General features: G+C 37.8%; 2 protein-coding genes and 1 pseudogene across 3 annotated transcripts in view; 1 reads left to right on the top strand and 2 right to left on the bottom strand.

Annotated features, from left to right (window-relative positions):
* Positions 1 to 856: 856 nt before the first annotated feature.
* Positions 857 to 22281, bottom strand: MRPL21 (mitochondrial ribosomal protein L21). Its single transcript, XM_014065488.2, has 7 exons — positions 22208 to 22281; positions 19230 to 19290; positions 8151 to 8236; positions 6647 to 6810; positions 3234 to 3286; positions 2241 to 2344; positions 857 to 1206 (listed from the first exon to the last, which is right to left on the bottom strand). Exons 1-7 carry the CDS (start codon positions 22257 to 22259, stop codon positions 1142 to 1144), a joined length of 585 nt encoding a protein of 194 aa, XP_013920963.2. The 5' UTR covers positions 22260 to 22281; the 3' UTR covers positions 857 to 1141.
* Positions 16268 to 21896, bottom strand: LOC148049556 (E3 ubiquitin-protein ligase RNF4 pseudogene; annotated as a pseudogene). The gene is made up of 3 exons (XR_015696694.1): positions 21881 to 21896; positions 19230 to 19290; positions 16268 to 17869 (listed from the first exon to the last, which is right to left on the bottom strand). The product of XR_015696694.1 is annotated as an E3 ubiquitin-protein ligase RNF4 pseudogene (transcript).
* A 146-nt stretch (positions 22282 to 22427) lies between the features above and the next one.
* Positions 22428 to 27796, top strand: part of IGHMBP2 (immunoglobulin mu DNA binding protein 2) — a 68622-nt gene continuing 63253 nt past the window's right edge. The window contains exons 1-2 of the mRNA XM_014065481.2: positions 22428 to 22542; positions 26859 to 27028. Coding sequence (XP_013920956.2) covers positions 22460 to 22542; positions 26859 to 27028 — 253 coding nt within the window. The 5' untranslated portion in view covers positions 22428 to 22459. The remainder of the gene's footprint in view (positions 22543 to 26858; positions 27029 to 27796) is intronic.

Below are 27796 nucleotides of genomic sequence, written 5' to 3'. Positions count from 1 at the left end.
CTTACAGCAGTGTTAGCATCTAAAAGGCTCCAGTGACAGCTGTTTCTGTACCTTTGTTTGGCAACATAATGTGCAAACCAGCTTCAATGAGAAACCTGCATAATAAGAGAATATGAAAAATTTGCCTGTAATTTAAATTAGCGATGGTCCATTGATAAACCAACCATCTCTTCATGCTGTAGTTTTTGAGCAATAGGTATGAGCATTTAGTATGAACCAAACCTAAAATCTAAGTCAGCAGGCTCACATATTTTTTTAAAAACCCTATGAATTGCTTTATTAGTTATATAAAATCAATGAATATAAATATTTTAAAAGAAAAAATCTATGGACATAGGCTGATCCATTAAAAAAATCCATGGGACTTGTTTAAGTGAAAAATTAACAAGCTTTACCAGCACGATTTTCGTAATCTATTCTCTCCCTAATGGTGTCCTCACAGTGGCCAACTTGCCATGGAAAACTCACCACGGCGGACTTGTCACAAGACAAATCAACAAATACAAAAGTTAAATTAATTTCAATGGAACAGTGGCCAATAATAATAAAATAAAGTCAGGCCAGAAATACTATAATTTCAACAAAAACATGTTTCAAATATTAAAGTAACTAAATTAAATTATTAATACAGTGTTGAATTGTCCCACAGTGAGTTGTTCCACAGTGAATTGGCCATGGCGAATTGTCGTAGACTCCTTAGTTTATGTGCAAACTTAGACTTAGTGCAAAATAAGAGAGAATCTTTCTGGCTATGGAACCTCAGCTGTTAAAAATACTCCCTGGAAATTTGGCGCTAGTATTTTCTTATAGGTTTGAAACCTTAAAATACAAACATTTTAATTGGATGATCTTAATTGTATTAATACATTTGATAATTTTTATAACAGATTCATTGAGTTTTTATTAAATAGTATATAATACTGATTACACCCGTATATTGCCTTAATTGTAGTTTTTAAATTTTGTTTTGTTTATAATATTTTAATGTAAAAATAAGAAGTACACAAGCAGTGAAGATATTTAGTGATGGCAACAATAATTATAATAATAATATTTTTTAAAAAAAAATGTTTACTGAGAATAACCATATGCAACACGAACATTTTCTATTTTCTTAATGTTCCCGAGATGTTACAATCCATCATGACAGAACAGGAGCAATTTCAATGGAATTTATCCGGAGAACAGTTTGCGGCTGAATGACAACTGAAGAAAAAAACAAAGGGGGGAGGGAATTAAATTCAGGACTTGGCTTTACAAGTGAATTACTTAATAATTTGCCAAAAAGAGCTAAATAATTCCATGACTGATCACAGAATATACATCTTAAAGGTTGCTTGTTTGTGGCACTGAGAATTAAACCATCACTTTGGAAGAATACATTGTTAAATGTATTTGTTAAAATACATTATTTTATCTTTTAACATGTATGGAATCACATGCAAGATTTGGAGCTATCGGAAAGGAACTGCCTTGCTTTAAAAATTTTAAAATTCAGTGAACTCTAAATCAGGTACAGTTAAAGGGTACTATGCTAAAAGTCCAATAAGCTAACAGCAACTATGCAACATTGGCTGATTTCTTTATATCTATGTAGGGCTAAACTTAATTTTTGAATAGGAGACTACTAGGAAGTTGTCTGAAGGACTATCTTTCACAGGTACATCTGCCTAACTCACAAGAGTGGGGAGGCAGGATATGTTATGGGTTCCTTCCATTAAGAGCCTTCTTGGTGGTAGCTTCCCCCCTCCCCCAGTGGAACATCATCCCTGCAGAGATAAGATTGGTCCCCACTTTGATACTCTTTTGAAAGACATGGGTTTACCAGCATGCCTGGGGACCCCAGGTATTATGGAGCCCATCAACTGATCTGATGGGCTCAATGGGAATTGAGAGTTTATTCCAATTCTGTAAGCTTTCTGGAGTTACCGTGAATGGGGCAGCCATATACATTTTCTCAATAAATACAATAAATCAAAATAAATCAATGAAAAAAAAAGCTGAAAGGAGGTAACAGCAAGCTATATCTGCAATGTTGCTACAATATCATAGACCCAAATAAAAACATTTTTTCTTTTAAAAATGGCAAAAAGAGAGAGAAAGGGAGATATTTGTGTTGTAGTTCTTGAAACTCAAATTCATTTCCCCCCATTTTATATATAGTTTCTTCCATTATTACAGCAATTATTTGGCTTAGTAGGGGTTTAGATTAAAAAAATAATGTATGTTTTTCATCTTACTTTTTCTCGTCTCATAACTCTTCCTTCGACGGAACTTCACATTAACTCTTGGCCAAGACTCAGTCTTCTCTATAATAGTGGCCTCCACACGGACTAGGTCCTTTCTTTATAACAAATTGAGATATTAAAAAACCCTGCTTATTTCCTAATAAATAGATATTTCCTTTGAAAAAGTAAGCAATGGCAATAGAACCATTTCTAAAACAATTACTATTTATTTACTGCATATCTATTTTCTCAAAGAACTTTTTCAAGGTAGCTTACAAAACAAACAATAAAACAAAGCATATATAGAAATAATATCAAAGGAAACAGCAGACTACAACAACATTTTGAAATATACATTTATGATTTTAGAAGGGAACTCATTTCTCCAGGAAATTAAAAGAAAGTGGATGATTGCTGGTCATGAAGGCATGTTTCAGAACAAGGAAAGACGATGAATTAGATTATGTTCAGTATACTAAGTCAACAGACACCACATTTTTAATGAGCTTTTTAAAGCAAAATTCTAAAATGAAGATTTTTTTTGTTTCCTGCCCACAAAACTGAAATGATGTGCATATATCAGTCCATAATGGATTTTGCTTTCAATGGTTCTTTTAACTCAGTGTTTTACCTCAGAGTTTGAAAGGAACAGAAAAATAGGAAACATGGGATTTGATTCTCCCTGGTAAAGAGAATTCGTAGCTTTTTATAGACAGTTTGTTTTGATAAGAAGCCCCCAGATACTTGAATACTTAAGTTCCTTCTTTTCTTTTCCTCTTGGATTCTAACTGCAACTCTCTACTATTTCAACTTGCTTTTTTAAAGATGGTTTAAATACAATGGAGTTACTAAGGCAATTCCCCTCATTTCTGCACACATCTTTCCTCAGCTGCTTTTGAGTGCTTGGTAAAATCCTTTCTAAAGCCTTTCAAACTCCTTTTCAGCCCAGTGCACATGATTCTGAAAAGATTCAACATGACTGAATGACCCCAAAGCATGCCTTACCCCAGGAGAGGCTTTCCCAGCAGTGTGAAGTTATCAGCCCCCACCAACAGTACCTGGAACAGAAGTAAATAATGCATGTTAATCATCATATTACAAAATATGTCAGAACGTTACCAAGGCAATCATGGAAGATGCACCCTTAAATCTGCACTTTGGTTTTCTCACTCTGGTAGTTGAATGACCAGAATGAAATAGGGGATTGCCAAATAAATACTGTTGAGGACAAAAAATGTGTTATTTCCCCCACATCTCTGGAACATCCAAGAGAAGACAATGAGTGATAACAAACTTCACTGTTTTCATGCATGACATGGCTTCTTTCAGTGCTGTAGTGACAACTACACATTTTGAAAAGAAAGAAGAAGGTGGATACCTATTTGTTCCTGGGGTTCTGACACCTCAGAATCAATCTGAAGGAAATTAGACAGAGAGCTTCCTGATGGGACCATGAATATCATGGTCTAGTGCTGTGATGACGAACCTATGGCACGTGTGCCTGAAGTGGCACACGGAGCCATGTTGCCTGGCATGCACGCCATCACCTGTTCCACTTTCAAATTTCTGGCACACATGTGTGCGCAATGATCAGCTGACCTTCATGTATGCAGCAGTGCCAGAAACAGGAAGAGCTGGTCTTCTGTTCTCTTCTGTGAGCATGCGCTTCGGCCATTGTGTGCGCATGCATGCCAATAACCGGAAGACTAGCTGGCTGCCATGCATGGGCGTCCTGGAAACTAGAAATTCATTTTCTGGCACGTGCATGCCCCTTGGGCAGCTCCTCTTCCGAGTTGTGGCCCAAATAAGCGCACATGCACTCCCTTTTCGGCACTCAGTGCCAAAAAGATTTGCCATCACTGGTCTAGTGGTTAAGGCACAAGGCTAAAAATACCGTAAGAAGATGGTAATTTCTAGTCCCACCTTAGACACAAGAATTGACTAGGTGACTTTGGGCCAGTTACTCTCTCTCAGCCCATTATGTCAGGCTTGGGAGATAAGCTGGCTGGTCATTTCTTCTTGTAATTAATGGATCAATACTTGGTTGATTTGAAAAAAAAGCAGACCTCGCACTTGCAGGAAAATACTAGGAAGAAAATCATGTATTTTGCCATGTTGTCTGAGAATTCTGGAAATTATAATCCCAACATACCGGAAGAATGACAAATTGTGAAATGTTGGTGCAACCTTTTTGTTCATTTCACTAACCAGCCAGCAAAACTTCATGCTCCCATGGTAGTTTCTCACAAGATTTCTTTCTATTTCACACCTGTTATGTTACTGGGTTAAATGATGCATAAATATCTAGGGATAATGAAAATTAAAGGAGCAGAACAGAGGAAAAGTTCTTTCCATTGCTAAATTATTCCAAATTGTAATATTTAATCAGAATACAAGACAGCACAGTTCATCACAGTGGCATCTTGTATTATTTTATATGAATCTTCAATTATCCAAGCTGTTTTATTGTTAAGTGGATTAGTTGGGCATTGAACTATGCATCAGAATTATGTTTACAAATCAGAGCAGATGTATATGGTAATGCATAATTAAAACATGTCTGGGTAGGAGCAGAATAAATCACTTTAGAAAGATCTCATGCATTGAAGCCCTGTCTAAAGGATGATAGTGATTAGTTTGGTTTGAATTAGGCAAATAGTAACTGAGATTGTAGCTCCTACAAAACATGGCTGGGGTTGATGTGAGGGGTTTTCCAAAGTACTCAGAGGGCAGCAGGTTCAACCCAAAACAAAGTAAGTATATTTTATAGTGCCAAGGGGACATGCAGACATCAATTGAAAAAGTGAAATGACCACATAAGCTAACAAAGAGAAGTAAGTTATTCAAAGTATTTTTTCCTCCAACCCCAACAATTTAATGGAGGAAGTCAGAATTAGTTGTGTGAATGAAGTCAGATGTTCACTTTTTAGAAGGTGCCATAGTGTTGAGAAAGTTCTCAGACTGAAGACAATACTTTGTCTACTACAGGGGCGTCCAACTGGCAGCTTGCGGGCTGAATGCATCATGCATCAGCCACACCCACTCCAGCTCCAAAAATGGGAAAAACGTTGTGAAACATCATGTAACGGCAACATGACGCAGCAAGTTTGACACCCAAGTATGACAAGAGCTGTTACAGCCTGTTTTGTGTGTTGGGTGTGTTGATTGGTCAGAGGAAGATGCTGAAACCTGGGTAGCATGATTTGAAATCATTTACATTCCTGGAGAAAGCCACTAAAACTGAGGTCTTAACCATGTGATGACCTGGGACAAGGCACAGAGGCAACATGACAAACTCACAGGGTCTGACATTGTGAGTCACCTTAAAGAGGCAAAGTGGATGGGGCTGAAAACTGTGTGGCAAGTAGTACAGATGGTCCTCTTTAGCAACTGCCTCATTTAACGACTGTTCAATCATGACAGTGAGGAAAAGATGATTTTCCCAACAATCCTCATATTTAAAGCCTCCCCAGGTCTGTAAAGCAAAGGAAAGGTGAAGCAAGATCAAAAGTACAATCATGATTTCACTTAGTGACTGCTTCACTTAATGACCAAATTGCCAGTCCCCAATTGAGGTTGCTACCCGAGGACTACATGTATGGGTAAAGGGGGAAGAGTTAGAGGCTCCAAAACCTTGAAAACATTGATGGGGTTGGTGATAGCATGGCAGTCACAAAAAAAGAAAGATCTAAAAGAGATCTTAACAGAGGATCTAATTGTTGCCAATAGGGATCTGTAGCACTACAAGGGGCATAGGCAAGAATCTTATACCAAAGGGCACACAACACTGCACTGGCTGATTGAGAGTTTAGGCAGGAGCTAAAGGAATTTGCACTAGTAAGAAAAGGACAAAGTAAGAGAAGCAAATTGGAATAATAGAGTAAGAGGCACAGAAATTCTAATCTTGGGGAAACTGAGGTACACCTTATGCATTATTTAACTTGAGTATAAAGAAGTGGAAACTTAGATAAAAGCCTGGATTAGTGGAAACAGATAAGATGGCTATTAATACTTCTCCACTCCTATCTTGCCTTTGAACAACACCCACAGGTCTATCAGCAACCTTTCTTCCACAGCTCATCATTTACCCACTTAATTCTTTTTCTTCTTGGAATGCCATTTGAATCTTAAAAGGGTTCCTGATCATCTTTTTCTCTCTAGCCATCAGCAGAAAAAACATGTTTATGTTCTCACAAATAGCTCCCAGAAGTCATTGTTTAATGTTTTTAGCTCTGTCTCCTTGCTTCTAATACAGTATTTACTCTCCTGTCACAGGACATGCGCTCTTGTGGGAGATGCTAACAGGTAGCTAATGATATGGTGAAGCGGAGGCAGACGTGTGTGTTATGCTGATTATAGCAAAGTAATCTTTCGGATTAACACAGGGAGAAAAAAATGATTGCTAACATGAACCCTACCTTTTCCATTCTGATTCTGTCTCCACATTCAGCAGGTAAGTGGTTTTCAATTAAAATCAAGTCTTCACTGGTTATTTTCCACTGTCTGCTGGCAAAGTGAACAACTGCAAACAGTCTTCCATATTGCCCAGTGGCAATTAACTCATTCACATTCTGTACAAGCTCTGGAAGAAAATTGGTGAGTTAAACTTAATTATTGACTAAGTTTATTTATTACATTAATATCCCACATTTTGTTCAGGAGCTCAAGATGGTACCTAGGCTATTCCCTCATCTGATTATGACCCTAACCCCTTCCCCCCCTCCGGCCACACAAGACTTGGGATAGTTTAGGCCAGGGGTCTTCAAACGTGGGAACTTTAAGACTTGTAGACTTCAATTCCCAGAATTCTCCCAGCCAGCTTTGCTGGCTGAAGAATTCTAGCAGTTGAAGTCCACAAGTCTTAAAGTTACCAAGTTTGGGGACCCCTGGTTTAGGCTAAGAGGAAGTAATCAGTCCCTTTTATGGTTGAAGATGTAAAACCTGGTTCTTCCCATTCCTAGTTGAGAACATTTTAAATTATAGGCCACCATGGCTCTCTACACAAATAATATTGTATTGAGATGAGTGTTGGGGAATAATTGCCTTGGATGAATAGCTCTATTATATATATCCATAGTACTGTTTTCTTATACTTAAAAAAATGATTCTAAAGCAAAATTTAAGATAAGAGGAAATGCATACTGCTTTGGGTCTAAAGCCAGGAAGGGCCATAGGCACCTTGACTTGTGAGCATCTTCTCACAAAAGCTGCACTATTTCTTGGCATTGCCCTGAGAAATATACATAAATTCAAGAGGTGAACACAAAGGTGTAGCATGGTGTTTTGATCCCCAAATTCAAAGCCTACCATTTCCAGAGATTACATGGCCACTGTTCAAGTCTCTAGAAAAAGATAGAGTTTCATTCACCTGTCCTTGAATGGGACACAGCACCAATCAAAGTGAGGGCTTTCTCTTTGGGTTTATGAAACATAGGAGATAAGGTTGAATCTCTAAAGGGGCAACATTGACTACATAGGTAAAGGTAAAGGTACCACTTGTGCATATGTGCTAGTTGTTCCTGACTCTAGGGGGCAGAGCTCATCTTCATTTCAAAGCTGAAGAGCCAGCGCTATCCGAAGATGTCTCCATGGTCATGTGGCTGGCATAACTAAATGCCGAAGGTGCATGGAACACTATTGACTACGTAACAGTTTCCTAATAGTGATTGATTGGCTAAGAGAGTACACCACGACAATAGCTAGAAGACAAATCTAGCTATTTTCTGTACTGTATCAAATCCCTGATTTGAAAACTTCACTAACGCTAGAGTTGCTTGTGTTTCTTGTTCTGTTATTCTGTGTTAATGATTCCATGTCTTTATTAAATCAAAAGCAGAAACAAATGGGAGGCAGTGACAATATCAAATGAAACATACAGAAGTGGCACACCTTATGTTTTTTGAGAAGGTCTAGATTATTTACCTCTGTGATGTTCTGCCTCTTCTGCCAGATCTGGTAGCTTGATTTCAGGCCATGGAGGTGATGTCAAGGATGTTTTTGGAAGCAGCCTGTGAAATAACAAGAATCTTGCTATTATAAATATTACAGTCAATTCCTGGATGTTTGATTGCATCTTTTAAGTCCCATTTCTTTAAAAAAAAATGTGCAGTCCTCTAGGCAAGAATTTTTCACACCTCTCCCAGCTAATGCCTTATCTTAAAGTTTGCGTTAGAACAAGCTTCACATACAGAAACATGAATCATAAAACATGAATTACAGGAGAAGTAGAAAGAGAAGAATAAATTACCTAACCTAATGGACTCCGAAATGCAACAGGTTTTTGCACTAGCAGGGAAATCAATCTCCAGTTATACTGTAGAAGGCCTTCTACTTTGTGCTGGACAACTCAACACTTTTTCAAGCAGAATATCTCCGTTTCAAAGAATGCGGAAACCTCACTTAAAAGGATTTGAGAGTCTAGGGGAGGGGTGCAGGCTTGGGGAAAGGGTGACAAGTTACTATGGGCTGCAGTGGGCTTTCTTCATCCTTCAGGCATAATGAGGCTTGATGGAAAAGTAATTCAAAACAAGCAATGTATTGAGCAGATTTAAAATATAATTAGACTACTTCCAGCAGTTGGGGAGGTCATTTGGAGCATATACTGACATGTTTATCAGATACTGTGCAGCCAATCTGTTGCGTATATACTCGTTTTTAAAAGCTTTCCATTAAAAAGCAGCATCACACAGGGGAAGTTTGGGTACCTGGCATAAACCTAACTGTGAATTATAGCTTATCTTTGAATAAGTCCACCCATCAGTGGCTAATTCACCTAACCACAGTAGATGAAACTATGTTTTTTGTCCATGGATGATCAACAGGATTTCAATAATGAAAAAAGCCTTCTGAACATATTTACAATATTTCTTTATCATATCTTTTGATTTCTCCTTCCATTTTCTAGTATATAAAATTGGAGGAAGAAAAAAAGAGTGATTGCCAAATCACGGGCTACAAATATATATCCATTCATTCAAATCCCTGTGTATTTTGCATGCTGTCCTGTAAAATGTCAGCTAACCAAAGGTTCAGCTACCTTTGGGGTGGCACCATTCTGTCGCAGGAAGGCAGGCAGGCAGGCAGGCAGGCAGGCAGGCAGGCAGGCAGGCAGGCAGGCAGGCAGGCAGGCAGGCAGGCAGGCAGGCAGGCAGGCAGGCAGGCAGGCAGGGAGATGGTGATGATTGCTCTACTGATTGCCAGCCTTCCCTTTAACATAGCAATCAGGCATTCAAAAAGTCCCAACCAGCATAAAGAAGCACCTATGGAGATATTTAGTCATCCTGATCATGGTTGTTCCGAAGGTGCTTTTCCAAATGGCAACTGGATTTTCTTGGTTTATTTCTTGAAAATGTTTCGCTTCTTATCCAAAAATTCTTCAGTTCTGACTGAATGATGGGGAGTGGAAGGATTGATAAATTCCTTTTTGGGACAACATAAAGGTGGCTTTTGAAAATTTGTTTGCAGCTCAAGGAAGCAATGGCTGAAGATTTTTCTCTATGGCTTGAGAAAGAAACTGGTAAATTGGATGGGAAGCTAACTGATTCAATTTCTTTCTCTATGTCCATGGGAGAAAAGCTAATACAGGTAAGTCCTCGACTTAAAACAGTTCATTTAGTGACCGTTCAGTTACACTAAAAAGTTACTCATAATATTTTTCACACTTACAACTGTTGCTGCACCCCCATAGTCATGTGATCAAAATTCATATGCTTGGTAACTGACTCATATTTATGACGGTTGCAGTATCCCAGGGTCATGTGATCACCTTTTGCGACCTTCTGACAAGCAAAATCAATGGGGAAACCAAATTCACTTAATAACCGTGTCACTAACTTAACAGTTGCAGTGATTCAATTAACAACTATGGCAAGAAAGGTCACAAAATGGGACAAAATTCACTTAACAAACATCTCATTTAGCAACATAAATTTTGGGCTCAAAATGGTAAGTTGAAGACTACCTGTATTTTGAAGTTGCTTCCAGTGAGGAATGACAAACTGATATATTATGGCTGAAAAGCAGCTTGATACTGGATCCAGACTGCCAAAAATTCTCTCTAGATGGGTAGCTTTTTAGAAGACCTGTATACTGCACGAGTCAAAAAGAGGGCTATGAAAATATCTACAGACCCTTCACATCCTGGACACAAATTGTTTCAACTTCTACCTTCAAAATGATGCTATAGGGGATTGCACACCAGAACAACTAGACACAAGGACAGTTTTTCCACGAATGCCATCACTCTGCTAAACAACTAATTCCCACAAAACTGTCATATTACCTACTAAGACTATATTACTATTCTTCTTCTCTTCCTTCCTAGTACCTATCTCTTCCCACTTATGACTATAACCATTTGCTTGTATTTTTACAATTTATATTGTTTTGTTTGTTTCCTAGTATAATTTGATTGCTTATTAGTAACCTATGACTATCACTAAGTGTTGTATCTTATGATTCTTGATGAATGTATTCTATTTTATTTTTCTTTATGTACACTGAAAGCATCTGCACCAAAGACAAATTCTTTGTGTGTCCAATCACACTTTGCCAATAAAGAATTCTATTCTATTCTTTTCTATTCCCATCCCATGCATACTCCAGATAGCTGTTTTTGGTGAGCAGAAACTGATGTTTATTGGTCTTGCAAACAGTTGGGAGTCCTGCAATTCCATTGTGCTCTGAACCATTTACTCTATGCTAGCCTCTTAGGGGGTCTCAAAGTTCAACCAAAGCATCTGTTTAATTACTTTGGAGCGCTCCCCCCCCAATTATTTGTTAAAGTTAAAAAGAAACCCTTCAGAACTGCAGGTTTGGCACTTACTGGGTGTTTCTCTTCAATCTATTTAGAAAAAAAGAAAATATATGTATACAGTTTTAAGAATTTTTCTTTTTGGCAATACACAGCAAAAGGGTCATTACAGTTTGAGTATAAAAAGTTTTTTGTAAATGGATTAAGGATTCAAATGAATTTGAATTAAAAAAGATTTTGAAGTTAATTAAAAAGACCCTCTCTCATGAGAATTATTTATTTTGCTTGCATTACAAACTTATTAACAAGTCCTTGAAAGTTTGGACATTAGAGGGCACCAGATGGCTACTTTAAAGGAAACATTTAAGGCTTGGTTCTCAAGCTGTTTAACTCTGCAATGAAATCAAAAGATGGTATTGAAGAGAAACAAACTTAATTGAATAAAATTGAAACAGAGATTAAGTTGGATTTTAAAATTACAATTTACAAGAAAGAAAGGGAAATATTGGACTGACAAATAGAATTGGATGACTCAAACATTTAAAAAGCTATAGAATACAACAAAATAGTGATGTAGATTATTATTGTTTTTATTTTGAATTACAAGGAATTAAATGGAGCTGTTTCACTAGGACTTCTATGGGATTTTGATAAAAAGTGACAAGAATTTTAGGGAAGAGACAAAGAGATATGGGAAAGCAATGGTTAGAAATCTATTTGTGGGTTTCAAAGATAGCTGGCAGAAAAAAAATATGGGGATGGTTTATTTGATTAGTTTCAAGGAAACAGTTCATTTTTGGACAAAAAAGCCCATTTCCAGTTCCATTTATGTATGCCTTCTCATCCCCTTTACATTTAAAGGTCTTTCAAAAGTAAAATTTGAACCAAAAATGTAATTCCAAATTAAATCTTTGCACTTGAATGGTTTCATGTACTCCATGTCATAACAACTCTTAGTATTAAATCTGGTCAGGAATTTCTTCTAAATATTGTGGGGCTTAGAGGTGAATGGATCTCCCACTCAAAGAGTTTGTATTATTTTATTTTGTATTTGTATTTTATTGGTCTTGTATGCCGCCCACTCCCGAAGGACTCCGGGCGGCTTAAAATGAACAAGGGAAGGAGAAAAATAGACAAATAGACAAACAACAATTTAAAATGCACAACATTCATAGTTCCCGTGGGGCTGGCTATTTCAACAGCCCCCCAGCCTGCCGGAGCAGCCAGATCTTAGTGGCTTTGCGGAAGGCCGGGAGAGTAGTAAGGGTCCGGATCTCCACGGGGAGCTCGTTCCAGAGGGCTAGAGCTGCAACAGAGAAGGCTCTCCCCCGGGAAGTCGCCAGCCAACATTGGCTGGCAGATGGAATCCGGAGGAGGCGTAGTCTGTGCGATCTGATCGGTCTATGGGAGGTAATTGGCAGGAGGCGGTCTCTCAGGTACCCAGGTCCGATGCCATGTAGGGCTTTATAAGTGACGACTAGCACTAGAATTTAATATCCATCCTTTTATTTCTGATTTGCACTTTTCTTTTGGGTTTTTTTGTGCAAGATCCCAATTTTGTTTAGATTAGCACAGATGAGTTTGGTTAATAACTCAAGCCCTGTTCCCTGTCAGTTTTCTGAATTTTAGAAATCATATCATTACCTGTATTTCATCTTGTGTGCTTCAATGAACCAATTTCCAGTCACTGATCTATTATTATGAGTTAAATTACTCTCAGAATGGAGGAGACTGAGGTAGTGATGGGTTCTGGCCCTTGAATCTTGGGTGGCTGAATGAACTACCTGCTGGATCCCAGTGTTCTATACTTAATTAGAATTACTGGCCTAGATCTGCTAGTAAAGTCTTCTCTCAGCCGGCTTTGCTAATGAAGCTCATACTTTTTATTCCAATGACGGCAGCAGATGTTCAAATGCTCACTGCCATTTACTGTAATAAAGCATGGAGAATCCCAAAGATCAACACTGCGCTCATGTATGATAAATGCAAACTATGTCTTTTCCCAAAGGGAGCAAATCTAAATTCTAACCTTCATTAGAAAAACACACAGCATATCTTTTTGTTTTTTGCATTTATCGTTTGAAATGAATAATTTTGAAATAGGTCTCGCTCTGGTTCCTAACAAAACTAGCAATGCAATGCAAACCAGTGCTCTTTGGTTAACTCACTACTACCTGTGTTATTCACACTTTTTTTTATAGTACATGCTCCCCAGCAACATTTTTCCCCTTGTTATTTCTCTGTGATATTGGTTTCAACTCATTTCCAACCATGAGGTAGAATTAAACCAGCCTTAGCTGAACTCTTATTAAAGTGCTACTTATCCCTTATTCCCAAAACGGTCCAAAGGCAGCTTCAAGATGGAGACAATGTGTTAGTCTACAATGCTCCTTAATCTGGAGGGAAATCAGGTGGGGGCAGTGATGTGCAATAGAGGCAGGACAGGGATCAGCAATGGAAATGGCAATTTCCACACCAATTATTTTTCTGCCAAGGATGGAAAACTTCAGCTAGGCATTTGGAAAAGGCCCCCAAGAGCCTAATAGATTCAGAGTTTGGACAGAAGCCCTGCTCTGGCAGGAACCAAATGCATATAGTGCACAATGAAAAATACGGCTGCTCTTAAGAGTTAAGATTTTGTGCCCCCCCACACACACATTAGGTAGAAATTGGGAGGAAAGCTATATTTCTATGTGCAAGAATGTGATTACAGTTTTTTGTGTACAGTAATTTGAGATTTGGCTTTACTAAAGTCCTGAATAAAGTGGTAGCAAAACTCCAATTCAGTTCATGCTGTTCTCTGAATGAGGTGAGAGTTCACAGACAATGGGGGCTTAGGATATGTACAATGTGCATAGCTGCATTCTTTGTCACTGTCTCAAAGTCAGCAGTGGTAAACCACTTCCTTATTATTGTTAAGAAAGCTACTGGATGTGTTTGGTTCTTAAAAATGGACAGACTTCACTTCAGATTGTCTGGGTTCAAGCAGGAGCTAAGTTAAAATGTGGTCAGCTACTTTATGGCTTCAGGCATTGTATGAGTCCCACCAGAATAGTTGATTTATACTCCAGTCTGAGAAGCAAACTCAGGCAAATTGGTTAATGTGGTAAACTAGAATTCCATATACTGTTCATTGCAAACTTTGAAAAAAATGAAAGGCCTCTTTGTAACAGAGATATCCACAAATGTATCTTATTATTTATTGAATTTATATGCTGCCCATTTCAACAATACAATGACTGTGGCCAGCTTACGATACAATAGAATTTAAAAAGTGGGGAGGGGGAATTAAAATAGAATAAAAAGTTAAAAATTAAAATTAGAAACCAAGATGATGAGCAGCCTGGGGGGAGAGAATCTTCTCTATCTCATCAACAATGTAGCGGCAGCAGAGCCAAATTTTTAGGCTCTTCCAGAAGGCCAGGAGTGTGGGGGCCAATCTGATCTCTGAACAGGAGAATACAGGATCAGAAGTAGCTCTTTGTAATGGAACAAATGAGGCAGGTTAATCTCAACACAGTGAGGCAGTTCCTCAGATACTCTGGAACCCTGCCTTAAAGCGTTTTAAAGGTAATGACCAACACCTTGAATTGGATCTGGAAGCAAACTGGCAATCAGTGCAGCTCATATAACAGTAGTGTCACTTCTGCCACCCCAGGAGCCTCCAGAACTGTCCACACCATATCTTCACATATGTATCAGTAGTGCACTCTGGAGACCAAAGATCCCAATGAACACAGAAACAGAAATAAATCTAGCATGTGAAATCCTGCTACGTATCTAAGATACTCTTCTTGAAAAGATAGTATACCAAAAGTAATTTTTGTACTGACTGAATAAAAGAGTACGTTTGCAGTGCTTCATTGCTATGCTTTACAAGCATATCATTCATATCAGTGGGAATGTGTAGGCTTTTGAAAAATATTGAAAATACCTCAGAAAATATTGAGCACATGCGAACCAAATCTTATTTTTAAGGCTCATGTGGCTAATTATAAGATTTTAAGAAGTAAAATACTAGGTTAAATACCACACACACCAGAAATAAACCACAGAATGAAAACTAGAGATGGTGTATTGAGATGAATATTTATGTAAAAAAGAATGCCTCAAGTATTATAAAATAAAAGAAAACCAACATGTTGGGGACAGACTAGAATGCTTGTGTTTTAATATATTGACTTTGCATGCCTAAAGAGCATGAAGTTATGGTATTATATGAGCCCAAATTGCACAGCTGATTTTAATAGCAATTATATAACAAAACGTCTACCTTAACTCTCAATGTATTGCTATTAATACTGCTATTAATGCTAAGACAATTGTTTCCTACCAAATACCTGAGGTAGTGATGTAATCACATCTTTGTGCTTTACCAGCCAGAAGACAAGGGTGAATATAGAGAGAAGCTAACAGGCAGGAGAACATTATTCTTCCCTTGACTTTATGATGGGAGGCGAGGAATATAAAGCTATTTATAGGGCTAGACAGGGACATTATAGAGCCCCAGGAGTGTCATGCAAACATGAGCATGTTCTCTGCCTCCTGGAGAGAAGGCAGGCATAAAGACATTCATTCAATTCAACCCTGGGGACCAGATGGGCACATTGTGCCAATAGCAAAGAAGCATTTTGTCACAGCTTTCTTCCAAATTGACCTTTCAGCTTCCTAATCTAGTTTACCACCCAAATTATCTCCCTGTGATCAGATATCCCAAATACTAACATCTATCTGTAGCTTTTTCAAGGATGTTCAAAATGTGCTGCCACCTGCTGGGCCCAAAACATTTCATCCAGTTTGTTAGATATCTTCCATTCAAGTTCATGCTACTTATTTACTGTCAAAGAGAAAAAGGAGTTCTGTGTCGCATCAAGATGCTCACGTAGCATGTCAGGAACTCCTTAACACAGCTGTATCTTTTTCCAAAGATCACTTAAGCTACCCTCTGCAGCAGCATGAAAAGTAATCTGGTTTAATGTCAGCATCTTCCCTGCTGTCACCAGAAACCTTTGTTCTGCATTTTTAAAAGTTCCCATTTTAAGGGCACAGTTGTCTGTGAAGGTTCAGAACAAATGTTATCTGTCTGTCCATAACCTGCTTTTTGGTACTGGTTTTAGGAAACCCTAATTAAGAATTTAGTTAACAATAAACCTAAGTGATAAGAAACCATCTACTTCTCTGTCAAGCACCACTTTGTATTTTTCAGCTACAATTCAAGAAAAAAGCCAGTAAGCAATTCTAAGGAAATAGTTAATATCTGAAAAATGATTAAAACATGACAATTAAATGAATTTTTAATAAACCATCAAAAACTTTATTTACATAAATTAAAATTAATTGCCTATAAATACAGAAGGATATATATTTATATGCTTATAAAACAAATATCTGAAGATTGTTTAAAGCTTTATTACTAAGCCAACATCTGTTTTGAAAACAAATATCAAAAGTGCACTTTCCTCTCTTAAACACAAGTAACATTTATTTTTCACACAGTTGTGTAATTTCAAGCAGAATTCATGAAAAAGTAATGAACTGCATTCAATTTTATTAATTTAATTCTAATAAGATGCTTGTAACAGTGCCCTACATTTTTCATCAGCTTCTGCCTGATTGCATCAATATTTTTATAACTGGCTTACAATTAAACAAAAAATAAGTTCTCTTTACTACTTGTACAGGTTTTTTTAAACATAGGTTTCAGTAGATGGGAGTCCATGGTCCCCGAGTAAACTGAGCTATAATGCTCCTTACACAATTAAGTTTACATAAAATAAACAAAACACAAAGCAGCCAAATGAGAAAGTTAGATTACCAAATTCATCTATATATTCATATATATACTGGATGATATCGTTTGTGATTGAGTTTTTTCCTACAAGAAGGACAAGAGTTTGTACTTTTAAGAGAATTTTGGAGGCACTGACTGCAAAAGATGTGGCCACATTTTGTTGACATTATAAGTCGTCCGCTGTGGATAATTTCTGCATAGCCATCCATGCAAATTGGACAACTCACAGTGCCTGAAAATTTTGGACTTCCAATTTTCTCCTTTTCTAACTCTCTAGGCAATTTACTGGCAGCCAACTCCTCACTTTCACTACATTCATTGTCATTATCATTACATACTATACAGCTGTTAAATAGTGGGCGGCTTCTTAATTTTTGGTTTTGCTGTGGTCTAGTCTCTTCCGCAAGTACAATGGAATAGTTATGTGTAAGATCAACCACTGAAGTGTCACCGGTGAGATCTATTACTTCTACACCTTCATCGAGATTGATTGGCTCTATTTTTGATACTGCTTCTGCAGCTGAAGCTGACATTCTACTTTGGTTAGGAATTTGCAGGGGAGTCCTCTCTCCATAGCGTTCCTTCTGAATCTCTTCCTGATCCATGCCTCTGCTAACACTCAAGGGAACAACTGCATCCAGAAAACTGGGGCCAGCTTTAGGAGAAGAGCCAATAGAGGCAGCTTCTACAGTGGCTATGGAAGAAATGGATGGCAAGGAGAAACTCTTGATTTTAGAAGTAGCTCCTGTAGCCATTTTGCCTGGGCCACTAGAAGGTGTTGCTGGGTTGAGAGGACTCTGTTTTTTGCTTTTTCTGCTCTTGGTTCCATCAAGCTTCACACTGGCTGACTTCATGGTATGCAGCAAGGACTGGAACAAGTTGCACAGAATATCTGTTTTCTCCCTTATCTGCAACTGCAGGTTAATGCTTAGCTTCCAACTCAGTTCTACAGTGCTGATTTATTAATATTCTGGAGTATCTTTATACAATGGGAGAATTTTTAGAGCACTACAACCATTAAAGTGATCTCTTTAATGCCACGTACTGCAAAGCTGGGAGCAAGTTCAAACTCTTGTGTTGAAATGTTATACTTTAGAACTGCATTAAAGTAGGAAAAAAACATGATTAGGCTCAGAAGCCAGTACATACAATTCATTGTTTTTTTCAGCCAATAATCAGTTAAAACTATTATGAGGTAATGAAGAAATTCAGACAATTTATTGCAGTATACTAAGTCAAAGCAAGGCTTCTGGTTGCAGATATTATATTTACCTCTGCTCAAACAACTGAGCAAACCAGTTGTTCAATTAATTCTGTCTGAATTGAAAAACTGGTTATCAATTTGGGGTGCAATCTAAGAATATTAAACCATAACTTAAAGTTGTTGTAATTTTCTAGCTTATTCCAAAGTTGGCAGTTACCTTAAGATGGTTCTAAGATCTAAAATTAAACATTTTGTCAATTTTGTTTATACACTCAAGCAAAGAAATGCATCTGCAGCAAAGTGATCATTTTGCTGAGGTGATAATCTCAATGACTTATTTGATTGCTACCTTTATAAAAGAAGCCAGGAAAGAGAAAACCAGAAAATGAATGCAAAAAGTGAATGCTTCTTAGGAATAAATAGGACATAGACTTTTTAATACATGTTTGGAAACATTTAAAATACTATGTAACTGTTGACGTGCTTCAAGTGTCTTATAGCATCAGTATGTAAATTCAGGTCTTGCAGAATTATCTAGCATTGGGGTTTGTCTTATAATACTGCAAGAAAGACAACATGGCCTGCATTATGTAAAAAGGGGATATCATTATGGGCTTTCTTGCATGCTGGAATCCCTCTTTTCTTCTGTTACAATTGCTTATATTGATTAGTTGTAGGCCATTTTGTACAATGAGACTCTAAAGTGACTAACGATCATAAGTAAATAACTGTACCATTATTTGCAACAGAAAAATTGCTATTTCCCAAAGCCCCGACAGCATAAAAGGTGTAAAAAGTCCCCCAAAACCATGAGAGGAGGATGAGGAGGAAGAGAAAAAAGAACTAGGCACCCATACAGTGCTCTAAGAGCCCCTAAAAAGCAATAGTGCTTGGACTTATAAACCACTTCATAGTGCTTTACAGCCCTAAGTAGTTTTCAGAGTCAGCATATTGCCCCTAACAATCTGGGTCCTCATATTATGGCTCAATAATGTCCCAATAATGGATGAAAAAGAAGAAAGGATTCATGAAACATATTCATATAATTCAATTTGGCAGTAACACAAAGACAATTTCAAATGAATATGATTTGAATAATATTTTTTCCCTTGGGTAAAATGTTAGTTAATTAACAGCATACTGTCTTTCACACAACATTGAGGCTAAATGGTTAAATTTGTTATTTAAATCTAATAAAACTAAATCAGAATACCAAAGCAGAAAAGAAAACATTCTGCAATGTACTGATCTTACCCGTGAACTGGTGAAGTGTTTTGTGCACTCAGACTTCGAACTGTAGACCTCAACAGAAATGCTGAAAGAGAACCAGGGACAAAAAATCACTCAGATAGGATGAAGATGTTCCAATTCTAGAATTAGTAAGAATAGTTTACACTTTTTAAGGAAGAGTAAAAATTCTACTGGAATCATCATACTCCTCCTTAGATACAATTCATACAAAAAGATCTTTGCAACCCTTTTGGGGTCTGAGAGGCAAGAGTCTAACAGTAAATAATCTTACTTAATTAGGCAGACTTAATCAGTTAAACCTCTGGCTTATGAGAATTATAAAGAGCTTCAGATATAAAGGCAGGCCTAATGAGGTACTAGGTAGACAATCAGCATAGTTGTCAGTAAGGTGGCATACTGGAACATAGCCAAATATTATGACAATATGCTGCACCAGATCTTAAATCCTAAAATGTGTGCTCATTCTTCTATATGAATTGAATTCCTGAAAACATACTGGATAGACTGAGTAGCAATATTCCATATGGTCAAGATTAAGTTTATGCCTTTTTAAATGCATTTTTCCTTCTATTTCATAACAATTTCCTTTTATATACAAAATAAAAAAATCAAAGTAATTTTTTTGGGGGAAGGATGTTGTAAGATGCTATAAACAGGAAATGGGCAATTAAGTGGTGACCTTCAACATAAACAGGAAGAACTTCTTGAAGGTCTCTAGACCAGTAGTTCTTAACCTGTGGGTCAGGACCCCTTTGGGGGTCAAACGACCCTTTCACAGGGGTAGCCTAAGACCATTGGAAAACATATTTTCGAAAAAATATGGAAAACATAAAATTTTATGGTTGGGGGTCACCATAACATGAAGAACTGTATTAAAGGGTCACGGCATTAGGAAGGTTGAGACCCACTGCTCTAGACATTTCAGGTATATAGCCATTGTTTGAAATGGTTGGTTCATAAATCTGAACTAAATTAACCTCTTTTTAATTTGGCATTGAACCACAGTAACAAACAGACTAAATTTTTGTCACTTTGGACAAACCAAACCAAATTTCACCATATGGTGTGCACCCAGCTATTAGGCCTTTAATTGCTTTAGCTAGGAATGCTATTTGAACCCAGGTGAATAAGACTGTAACAAGACTTTCCTCCTTTTGGAAAAGATCTTTTAAAAATATTTTTGGCTTTTTAGATATAATTACATAACACACATAATAGAATCTTGGAATAAAAATTACCCATTTATGAATACTGAATGAACAATAGCAGTTATCTGCAGGAAAATACCAGTAAAAATTGATGACTAAAGTCCTCAGGCTTAAGTTTGCACCAACTGATCCAATACTTTTCTGATAGACAAAAATTGCACATATACTAATTGAAATAGCTCTTTCAAAGCATGTAATGACAAATAACTTTACTTTCTTGGAATGCGTGTGTGTTTGTATGTGTGTGTGTGTGTGTGTGTGTTGTTCAAATATTACCAACTTGAAAGAGTAAGGAAATAGTAGGATCTCAATTTTGACTGCCATTGGAGCAATCAGATGTTAAAGGTAAAGGTTCTCCTCACACATATGTGTCAGTTGTTCCCGATTCTAGGGGACAGTGCTCATCTCCCTTTCAAAGCTGAAGAGCCAGTGCTGTTGGAAGACATGTCATGTGGCCGGCATGGCTAAATGCCAAAGGTGCACAAACACTGTTATCTTTCCCCCAAAGGTGGTTCCTATTTTTCTACATGCATTTTTACATGCTTTCGAACTGCTAGGTTGGCAGAAGCTGGGACAAGTGACAGGAGCTCACTCTGTTATGCGGCACTAGGGATTCAAATTGCCGACGTTTCTGATCAACAAACTCAGCATCTTAGCTACTGAGCCACCTAGTCTCCTAGTAACTCAGATGTTACTCTTTATTAAATGTGGGATGCTGCTTAATACTATTCATACCTAAGAAGTAAATATAACTTTGAGTGGCTCTTGAGTAACCACTAAAGAGTAAAATAAGTGTAATTTACCAAACTTGTCACTTTAACTACTAGACTTCAAAAACATGTAACAAGAATGTAGCCATCACAGACTATTCAGTTGGGATGGAGATTAACATTTGTTTTATCATATACTTACATCCTAAGAAATAAAATTTGGCAATGCTAAAAAAAATAGCTGTGAAGCCATTTAAGTTATAAACTACCAAAGCACTCAAAACAAATGAACAAAAGTTGAATATTTAAAGTATTCTATTTTATACCATCAAATTAGTAAAATAAAGACTAAAAAGAGTAAAAGGCACTATTAGCAATATCAGTGTTACCATGTTTATGCTAGTTTGGTTTGAATCAGAATTTAATTTTCAAAAATAGAAAGCTTCAAGTTTTCTGGACATATTTTTATAATATAAATGAAACATGCAAACATAATACAGAGGATACAATCACTCAGGCCTCATTGAAATTTAGGGGGGAAATGGAAGAAACATTTGAACTTTGGCGGTTCAAAACCTGACTAACATGCTTTACTTCTTAAAGGCCATAAATACAGGAATTACTTGCATTATGGGGAACTCACATATACAACTCATAATTGCCCTTAGCAGCGAAAACACAATAAAGAAGGCAAAACACACACATATTATCTATGACTTGAACTACCCTTCCTCACCTGGTTGAGGTGAATTACAAACCGAAACATTCTTAATTATATGACCGGCCAGAGAATGAAGCCCAACGGGAGTATGGAGAATGGGGTCGTGGGGAAAAGGAAGGCTTGCCTGAAGAAAAATGCCAGAATAAACAAGAGCTCGATGCAGGAGAGGAAAAGGATTTTCGATTTAAAACCAGCAGCAAAGAGAACACAAAGGATAATTATAATGCAGGCAGAAAATGCAGAACAAAACAGCCGAGCCACATTTACAGAAAAACACCAGAAGGTAACCAACCCGGGAAACGAATAAACGTTGGGTTTTAAAAGACCGCAGCCCGCGCTCACCTGTCCGAGAAAGAAGCTGCCTGTAACCAAAGGCAGACGCCGCTATTGCCATTACAAGACGGCCAGGTTTTCGCTCGCTCCTCACCGGAATCGGAAGTTGAGCCCTGGGAACAGTGGTGCGCCATTTATAGGGACCGTCGGGCAACGCGAGCCAGGTTTTAAAGGGCCGTTCATGGTCGGCACGCTGGTGCCTGCTGTCACCAGAACGGGGCTTCTCGGGGCTTCTCGGGGCGTCCGCTCAAGCCGACAGCAATGGCGGCATTGGTGGAAGAGTTTGTGTCCCGACAAATGGAGTTGCTAAAGGAGGAAAGAGAGGCCGAAATTTCGGAAGCAAGGTATCCCTTCGGCTAGGGGCCAGTTGGGTTTCTCAGCATCCCCCTGCTTGTCCCCATAGCAAAAATAGGAATGTAGTAATTTAAGCAACGACTTAAGTTATATATTTTGACCTTTGTAAACACGCTTATTCAAATATCTGCTTCCTAAATTCTAAATTGCTGCTAGCCAATGCTGGTTTACAACCTGGCTTATAGGCATTTGTTAGGGCAAGAACAGGTAAGATAAGGTGTATTTCTGTATGCTCTGTCTATCGGCCATTAGGAAGAATTGATAGGGTGTCTGTAATAGAAAACATTTGAGGGACAGCAGGATGACCTCGCTTTGCTACTGCTATATTCAATTAAACGGTTTAATTTTGAGTATCTGTATTACTTGCCTTATAACTGAAGACTTGAAACAGTTAAGCAAACCTGCCATTGGAGAATTGGGTCTATTAGAAACAAATACTTGTGTAAATACATAGTGTATTTGTATATTTAACATAAATACCATAGTAAACAAGCTACTTATGTGAGGGCTAAATTCTATAAACCTGTGTGGTATTTACTTCAGAATAACTCTAGGGTACTGCTGGTCAGTTGACCAGAATGTCAGAGCAAAAATAGTGATAAACTGGCTTGCTAGCCAGAATGACTGATTTACAAAGTATGCTAATCCAAACAATTATAGCACAGTTTTTTATGTCTGAACCCAGTCAATATCTTTCTAGTTCTATAGATAGCAGAGTTGAAAGCACTTACAAATGAACTAATAATTTAAAAGTATTCATTAAAATATAAAATCCAGATACTTGAACTTAAAATATAGTTTTGGTGTCATATATGGTCTGCTTGGAAGTTACTGATTAACGTGGTCTCTAAATCATAACAGCTGCAGGTAATTAGAATAACACATTAGCTAAGGCATAAGAGGAAAAGTCCTGTACCTATAGTAATGCATTGAATACAATGGCACTTTCTTTTGACTGGATATGTTTTTTTAAGAGCCCAGAGAATAAATAAAACAGGCTTCATTTCACTTGTACGGTTTCAACTTTTTCTGTTCTTTATCCAGCACAATACTGAAATTAGTGTTAATGTTAAAGGTCACTGCTTTCTGCTTTGCAGCAGCATTGCTAGGGAACAATAGAGCAGGTGTTATCAGCATACTAATGAATCCTACTCCAAAGTTTGTTGCTTAGTGTAGGCCCTGAAGTGAACAGTAATATCCCAAACCTTATAGTTAGTAATGGAGTATTTTTTCTAGTTGTACCAGTATACTTGAGCCACACATTGTAAAAAGCTGTAGTATGTTTAACTATGAATAAATTACTGCGGTTTGGGTTTGTACAATACGTTAACAAGAATCAATAGCTTGTGAAAGAATATAAATTAAATAAGTAAATGAAATATTAAGATAACATTGGGTAGAGGAGGTGACTTTGAGCAATTGCCATTGCATTATCAGACAATGAGGTTTAAGAACGCAGGAGTGTCTAGCAATTGATTTCTGGAGAAATGCAATAACCACCTGTTTTATTATAGCCAAATTAAACATATACACATACATTAAAACTGTTGAAGTAAAAATTATCTATTCCTTAAATTTGTGAGCTTTTTTTGAACTATTACTCATTTGCTGATATTAACAACTATGTAATATGTTCCTTGGGTGAAATATTCAGCTGAAAAACAAAAATAGGAGTAGAGGAATATGTGACAAAGTGGCAACTCTTTTTTACAGGCTGTTTAGATGGGAATGCACAATGCCAGGTCCTTCAGCCATTTATTGTCCACAGAAGCCTTGAGTGGAATCTTTGGAGACCTCCATGTATTACCAAATTATAGTTCATAATTTGACAGAAAGGGAAATTAAATTTATGGCTAGAGAGCAATCCTGTTAATTATGTTACTTTACTTTAGGAGGAAATGAGGAAAAAAAATCATATCCACATCTATTATTTTCAGGAGGGTAGCTGCAAGCATACCATTCAAAACATATACCGTATTTATCGGCGTATAACACGCAGTTTTAAAACTAAAATTTGAAGCTTAAACCCTGCCTGCGTGTTATACGCCGATACTGCGTGTTATACGCCGGGTCCACTGTTCCCTCTAAGGTGCGCGGCCGCGCGGCCGCACACATGGCAAGAAACCCCCGCGCAGAGGTTTCTAACTCCCGCGCAGAGGTTTCTTTCAAAGCAAACGTGGGGAAGTCCTTTGCAGGCAGCTAGAACTGGCTGCCTGCAAAGGACCTTCCCAAACTTGTTTCAGCGGCAGCTCTCAGCCTGGCGGCAGCGTCACACAGACTGTGGAAGGAGGGGGAGGAGGAGGGAACCAAAGAGAGCTTTTACCGAGTCTGCGCCCCACAGCCAGGACCGTCCTGGCGCCTCCAGCCGCGTTTCTTCCTGCAAAGCCCTTCGGGCAACCCGAGAGTTCCGCTTGACGCCAGAAGGGCTTTGCAGGAAGAAACGCGGCGTTTCTTCCTGCAAAGCCCTTCTGGCGTCAAGCGGAACTCTCGGGTTGCCCGAAGGGCTTTGCAGGAAGAAACGCGGCTGGAGGCGCCAGGACGGTCCTGGCTGTGGGGCGCAGACTCGGTAAAAGCTCTCTTTGGTTCCCTCCTCCTCCCCCTCCTTCCACAGTCTGTTCCGCTTGACGCCAGAACTCCGCAAGAGTTCCGCTTGACGCCAGAAGGGCTTTGCAGGAAGAAACGCGGCGTTTCTTCCTGCAAAGCCCTTCGGGCAACCCGAGAGTTCCGCTTGACGCCAGAAGGGCTTTGCAGGAAGAAACGCGGCGTTTCTTCCTGCAAAGCCCTTCTGGCGCCAAAAGGAACTCTCGGGTTGCCCGAAGGGCTTTGCAGGAAGAAACGCGGTTTGAGGCGCAAGGACGGTCCTGGCTGTGGGGCGCAGACCCGGTAAAAGCCTCTCTTTGGTTCCCTTCTCCTCCTCCTCCTCCTCCTCCTCCTCCTTCTTTCTGGAGCCCCTTCCTCAAAGATTTGGTACCAAAGCAATGGCGGTGAGGAAGTTGTGTCTTTTGGATTTTGCACTGTTGTCTTTTTAATGGTTCTCAGACTGGTTGAACCTTTAGCAGCTGGGGTGATATTCTTTACTGTTAAGGTTACAATTGGATGTGTTGGACAAATCTTAAAAGATGAAACTTTTATTAAAACGTTTGACTTAACTAAAAACGTCTTCCTTTTTCTTCTTCTTCTTAAATATGATTTATTTATTTATTTTTACTTCAGAAGTTTGATGACCGTTGTACAAACTAATCCAACCTAAATGTAGAGGAGGAGAAGAAGGGGGGGGGATTTAAAAAGAGCAGAGGAAAAAGAAAAGAAAGCATGAAGAAAACATAAAGAAAGGGATGGGAGGGAGGGAAGGAAGGAAGGCACTTTATGTTGAAACAGAAAATATTATATAAGGAAGAAAATGGAAATAACTTTTTGCTCAAAGAGGTGTTTTTTCATTTCATATTTGCCTTTTAAGAGGAGTTAATGTTATAATTCATGTTCTAATGTTATAAATTTTAATCCAACATTAAGTTCCGAGCTTCCAAGTCATTTATTTTTAATGAAAAAAAATTTTACTCAAATTTTTGTGTTAAAATGGGGGATGCGTGTTATACGCCGGTGCGTGTTATACGCCGATAAATACGGTATGTGGTTTTCCCCACCCCAAAATCTTCTGTATCCCTGCTAAACATAGATATAAGAGTTAGAAAGTGGTTTGATTTGCTCCATGATTCATTCAAAGCTTAGTGTATGCAAGATATTATGGCACAAGAAAACAAGCAGTCTTGAAATTGCAAAATGCTAAATGGCCATGAAAAATACACAAATATGAATATTGTGAGATATGGCAAGGTTTCTTCACTTATAGGTTAGGAAATTTAGCTGCAATTCAAAGTTAAGCTCACACAATAAATTATAAGCCATAATTATCAGCTGTTGTGGCTGGCTTTATGTATTGTGCTAAGCCAAGATTAAATGTAATTGCTTAGTATGTGTGAATGTTGTTACTGACTCTAACTTTTTAAAATAGTTTTATCTAACTTTATGTCCTTCAAATGGAAATTATGAATGTTCTAGTTCAACATATTTGGAGGTTTGAGAAACTTGTTACAATGTTATGAGTCACCTAGAATTGTTTAAGATGAGTGACTATACACATCTTTTAAATAAATGAAATAACATTATTATCTATATGGGAGATGTTTTTTGTTGTCCACCAATGTTCTCTCTGGATGGAAACAAAGAGGGCCACAATATGATTTAGCTTCTCAGGTGTATCTAGTTAACAATGACTTGGTTTTTCTCTTTGCATGATCTTTTTCAGAGCATGGCAAGAAGGAATCTCCCTGAAAGAGTTGCAGCGTAGAGGAGTTTGCTTACTGAAACTCGAATTGCATTGTCAAAAAACTGGGCTATATGGCCATCTGCTTGTAACTTTACAGCCACAAAAACGTGGCTTAGACACAGAGTTACCTTCCAATAGTTTTGGACCTGGTAAGTAAAAGTGTCAATTTTGAAAGAAAGGTTATTATAAAAGGGTAGGTGTAGCTTTAAATATTGAAAGGATAGACCTTCATGATGTGATGGTTTCTTTCTGAATCAGAGTCTTTGAATTGCAGCTGCTACACCAAACAATGAGAAAACTGGGCTTCTTTTTTATTCAGGCATGGAGTTATTAGCAGCATATATTTTGCATTCTTTTAAAAATATAATTGCCCAATAAAAACAGGTTATTATCACAAATATATTATGAACAGAGATAAGGACTTCTCAGAATTCAAGTCAGTTTTGACAATTTACAGTAAAAGAATAAGCAATATTTTCCCCCCTGAAAATAACTACATTTACATAATTACAATTTGGGGGAGGGAAGCTTTATTGCATTTGCTATCTTTTAACTTGATTGTAATCTTTCTTTGTTGTAAACCACCCAGAACTGTTGCGAATTGAATGGTAAAGAAGTTTAATAAATCCTTACTGTTACAAAAGATAAAGTAAATGAAAACACATTTCTGGGAAATGGAGCAGGAGAAAGAAACTCAAAATAACCATGCCTTGATTCTGTATGGTAGAAAAGAGGAAAAATGCCACTTCTGGCTGTCTTTCAAGATTCTGTTATTTTACCCTACAACAGTAGAGTCCTTGCTATGTTTGCTTCCTGACTTGGTCTATTCTGGAGTGCAAACAAACCTGATCATTTCAGATTGAACTTGTCAAGTTGTTGTCTTTTGTCATGATGACTTTTGTGAGTACAGTGAAAGA

Source organism: Thamnophis sirtalis, unplaced genomic scaffold, assembly GCF_051295495.1.
Source record: "Thamnophis sirtalis isolate CommonGarterSnake01/CBP01778 unplaced genomic scaffold, rThaSir2_p1.2 scaffold_1, whole genome shotgun sequence".
Taxonomy (NCBI): domain Eukaryota; kingdom Metazoa; phylum Chordata; class Lepidosauria; order Squamata; family Natricidae; genus Thamnophis; species Thamnophis sirtalis.
Note: the sequence above shows the minus strand (reverse complement) of the source record. Positions and strands in the feature narration are given on the sequence as shown.